The following is a 5,095-nucleotide window of genomic DNA, read 5'->3' on the forward strand; positions in this document are numbered from 1 at the left end:
CGTATCGATTTTGGACGACCTGCAATTCGTTAATGTGACATTTCGCCAGATTGGGTGCTCCAAGAATCCCATAGGTGATCATGGCTTCTATTGTGCTATCTGCTATTTTCAGTAACTCGACTGGCCTTCCTCCGTACCTTTTGCTGCGAAAAAATCTAAAGATATTAACCGTTTTTTTTTTTGTGATGAGATACAAGACGTGATCGTTTAATGTCAGTGTAGTATTTATCCGAATTCTCAAGATGCGAAGCTTTGAATTAATGGAAATTGTCTGCTGGCGGATAGTGTAAGTATAGCTTGGCCTTCGAGTTGATGGTAGTTTTCTAATAAAATATTATAACAGATAGCGTTATCAAATATTACCGGGAAAGTTAAGCAACTAGTTGCTGGAATTTTTGCTATTTGGAATGTAAAGTTTACACGTCTATTAGTACTAAATCTGTACTAAATTCTGTAGTGTAATAACTTATGTAAATAAATCTAACAACGATTTGAGAAAACTTTACCAGCAGAAAAGTTAAATTAAAATTGCGAGTGGCATCGTTTTTGATACGATTTTATTTTAAAAAGTTCTATATCATTACTTATTTTAAAATGACAAAAAGCTTGATTTCGAGGGTAGAAATGAGTTTTATAAAATATTGTAGCTTCTAATATATAGTTAAATATTCATTAGTCCTTCTCACTAGAGATATGACAAGTGACCATCCTTCTATCTCTCTACTACTTGACTTTTAACCATGAATATTTAACAGTGTCAATGCTTTTGATACGCAAACATTCCTGCAAAATTTCAGAACTTTTCGACAAAAGATATAGGCATTATTAATCTTGAAAATAGATAAACAAACTCGTGCCTCCAAACCAACTAACATGCATACAGTGAAAAAAATCATTTATTATTTTTATTTTGTTAACTTCTCGACGATTTAAGGTCCCTTTAAAAATTTTAAATTTTGGATGGATCAGTTTTTGACCGATGCCGTACTTTCCCTGCTGTTATCTAACAGAGGGAAAGTAAAAATAATTGTAAATTTCATAAACTTACTATTATTTCATATTTAAAAAAAAAAGATATAAATATATAACAAGGTATGTGTGATGAAAATAGTACAAAAATTCCTCGTTATTGCGAAAAGTTGAGTTCGCACTAACGAGGTATCAGGTTTAAAACTCCCTTCATTTCCTATTGTAGACGTAAATATAAACTAATACAGTATTTATTTATTTAACATAATATTATATTATGCGTTTGTAAGTAAAAAAAGCGAACCAAAAATACAGTACATTTCATATTAAACGGAATATAGTATTCTTTTATTTCATTAATAACAAAACATTTAATGATCAAATATTTTTCTGATAATATTAAGTAATATGCAAAGAACTTAATAATAAATTTATTGTAACCAGAAAATTTTTTCTCCTGACGCTTCCGTTACTGATATTTTTCATGAATTAAATTAGGCCTACTGCGATTTGTTCTCTTGAAATATAAACCTCGAAAAAAGCGACAAAACAACCAACCAAGTGAAGAATATAAAGAAATCAACAACATTTGTACAGTATGTTAAACTTTTCCCACGAGTTTGAGCGAATAATTATTAGCAATAATAATTAAATTTATCTGATAAGATACTAATGCAGTTAATCACGTGCCACACAAAGGAAAGTTTTATCAATAGCTGATATAAAAATTAAAAAATAAAAATTAGGAAGTTAATTAATTATCGAAATGTGCATATATATATAATGTATTATAACTTCGTTAACTATTTAGGTGAATGCAAACAAGCATTAGCAATTATAATTTAATTTTTTTTATTAGGCCTATATCTATATAACAATATTTTTAAATCAGTATAGGAATAATATATTAATATTATCCGGTTTATACATGAAAAGTGTAATTTGCAGAAGTAAAACAAACATGAATATACGTGTATGTCACTATGTAATGTTTTGTTCGTGGATTATATATATAATTCACGAACAAAACATTAAATTATTAACATTATATAAATTATGCAATACAACATAGATGAAACATTACCATTATTCAGAAAATACAGAATATGAAATTCATTTAATAAAATATGTGAAAACAGAAACATTTCCTGTAGATGAATCTTGGTAACCTAATTTTATAAATGTATATAAGTCAAATAAGAAAATTTCTTTAAAATAACCCGTTTCAGCCGGAAATTCGGCAATGTTGACAAAAGTAATAGTAATTAATAAGAAAGCAAGCACACGTACTCAACAAGGACACTTCACATTATAGAGGAAGTCATTGTGTAGGAATATACTTTGCTGATAAGATAATAGTACGAGCAAAAACGATACGACGAAATTTTATGAACCGAACTGCATGGCAATTAAATGTAATACTTTACACTTGCAAGAATTTTTATCTAGTACCTGCAGATAGCACAATATTTATTACGTGACTTATCGTCTTCGTAATATAACGTTTCGATATAAATAAATAAAAACTCTTTCATTGACATTGTTTCATGTTGCACTTAAACTGCACACAGAGAAGTACAACAGAAATTATTCTTTACTATGAGTGTAAAAGAATCAGGTCAGATGTATTGATAAAGAATGTAACTTATTTTGAAAACGAACCGCAAGATTTACGCGGATTTATAATGCACAACGAACGTTCACGAAAATCATAGTTTATGTTTGTATTGCTTCAAGTTAAATGTAATAACTGGCACGGAAAGTAGTCTCACATCTTAAGCTGTACAACTGTTTAGTGTTGCGAATCATCTGTACTATAATAATTATCGGTGTCAATGGGCGTCGTACATATTGGCACCAGAAAATTGTCTAGTACAGATAATTGCTACTGTTACGCTTGTATTCCGTAAGAACAACAGATCAAAGCTACTGTGTACGCACCATTGCGTACAAAGCATATTGCAAAGAATGAAAGCCTTACTACACGACTATTTTTTATATGAGGCTACAAAATTAACATTCCTAATTGTCCGGTACGGTCAATAAGGGATGTCAATAGAAAATTGCCATATTCTCCGAAAATAAATTATATACATACTATTTATGTAAGACTTTCCTTGTTCTACCGATTTAATTCAATTACATATTATGCTTTTTAGAGTTTTAAATAGCACTCGATAAGTATAAATAGCCAGTTGGAACAAAAACTAGAAATTACTCTTAATGTTTTTATTATTATGCTTTGTAATATTAAAATAAAATCAAATAGAAATTAGTTATTTATTCGTCTTTTGTTTATTAGAACGTCACAATTGTTTCTTCCTTATATTTTAGATTTATTGTATTAATAATAAGTATTTCTTACATTATTATCACTCGTCAGTTTCGGCATGCGAAATGTTGATCATAAAAAGTATGATCATTCTTATGGCTATGATAGGGGTGACTTTCCTAATTAAAGGGTATATTCGTTCTACTTTTGATCTAGGCTTTATTCATATGTTCTCTACTCTAAATTATATCAGAAATCGAAACATTAGCAAAGGCTCTCCTATGGAAGTGAAGGTATGGAAGGGCCCTATTAATACTCAATAAAAATTATTGACGTCTAAATAGAATGTGTTTCTCTGTACAGGATGTTAAGGGGGGAAAGCGGTGTGATTGCTGTCAGTCCTTCTTTATCACAAACTTCTTTATAGTATTGACATCATCTATTTGTGGATTTCATCTTCATCGTATTCTTTTATGGTCACCTCCAAAGCAGGAAAATCATTCCGAATTATCTGACAGAGAAACAAGATTAACCGAAGAATTACAACAGAAGGTGAAAGATGATGTTTTATTAACTGTTTCAACCGAAAATGTTGATATAAATATGTTAATCTATTTTTTCCCTCAGATGCAGAAATTAGAACAACGTCTTCAACGTTTACGAGACCAATTGCATCTATTGACGGAAGAACTCGTTCGTTCATGAAGATAAAAAAAAAATGCCACTAGTTTTTCTACTTATTTCAAATATATTTTGCATATTTATGAAGTTTTCCTGTTAGATTTTGTTGGTAATATAAACAAAATTCTATTCCACACAGTACTTTGTCTATTGCTTTTTATTCTTATATGAAACATAATTAATTTTTAAACCTCTTTACATTGAAATTGTAAGGAAAACTTTTAATTTCGAAATAAAATATCAATTATTACTAATTGAGTTGTAAATCTGTATTTATTAGTATTCTTTTTATCTCAAAATATATAATGAGGATAATCCTTTGTAATTTGCAGTTATCCTTAAACAATAAATTTTACAGTTAATTTATTTTGTTCTTATTTATGCTTTAATACTCAAATAATACTTTATTTGTCTTCTAACAAAATACTTTTCATTTTCTTAAAATATTTTTTAGAACCCTTTAATATATCAGTGCTGAATTTTATCCATTCTATAATAATTTGCATACATTGCATGCAATTTACTATTTTAAAATAATATATATAATTAATTAGATACAACTTTCAATGATAAATACCGGTACATATAATTATCTCTTCCAAAATCTTTAAATTTCCGGTACGAATATAGATACAGAACTAACGTTTTCGATCTTTAACCAAGATCTTCATCAGGTTCGTTGCCACTCTGATACTAACTTCCCCAAGATACAACTTTTGGCCAAATATTATGAACCTCCCTGTCGATACTCTAGACATTTCGCTTATGTAAAGCTTTTAATTGAAATCAATTATTAATTATTGTGAAATAATAGCCCGAGATATCACACAAAGCTATACATATTGCATTGATACATATATACATATATACATTGATTCTCATGGCATTAACCAATTATCACATTTGACAGAAATATTAATGATTTACCAGTATTAATAAAAAAGCATGTAACATAAAAACGGTACATGGATAAGTTCTACAAATCTTAAAATTAAAAATACGTATATTAACATATTACTTTTTCATGACAAGTAACACTTAATCGTTTTTCTCTGCATCGAATTGGTATATCGAATTGGTCGAAGAAACTCTGCTTTTATGCAAAGAAGTAATACAGTCATCTGTTTAAGTTAGCCTATAAAATAAGTAATTAATTTCAAAGTTTATTGCAGA

The 5,095-nt window shown here is 28.7% G+C and overlaps 1 protein-coding gene across 1 annotated transcript; it reads left to right on the forward strand.

Annotated features, from left to right (window-relative positions):
- The first annotated feature begins 3,305 nt into the window (after positions 1-3,305).
- LOC136979534 (uncharacterized) lies at positions 3,306-4,014 on the forward strand. The gene is made up of 3 exons (XM_067275538.1): positions 3,306-3,534; positions 3,605-3,793; positions 3,869-4,014. The coding sequence occupies exons 1-3, from the start codon at positions 3,367-3,369 to the stop codon at positions 3,944-3,946; spliced, it is 435 nt and encodes a 144-aa protein (XP_067131639.1). The 5' UTR covers positions 3,306-3,366; the 3' UTR covers positions 3,947-4,014.
- The last annotated feature ends 1,081 nt before the right edge of the window (positions 4,015-5,095 follow it).

This window comes from Centruroides vittatus, unplaced genomic scaffold, assembly GCF_030686945.1.
Source record: "Centruroides vittatus isolate TY-2023 unplaced genomic scaffold, ASM3068694v2 contig_628, whole genome shotgun sequence".
NCBI classification, from domain to species: Eukaryota; Metazoa; Arthropoda; class Arachnida; order Scorpiones; family Buthidae; genus Centruroides; species Centruroides vittatus.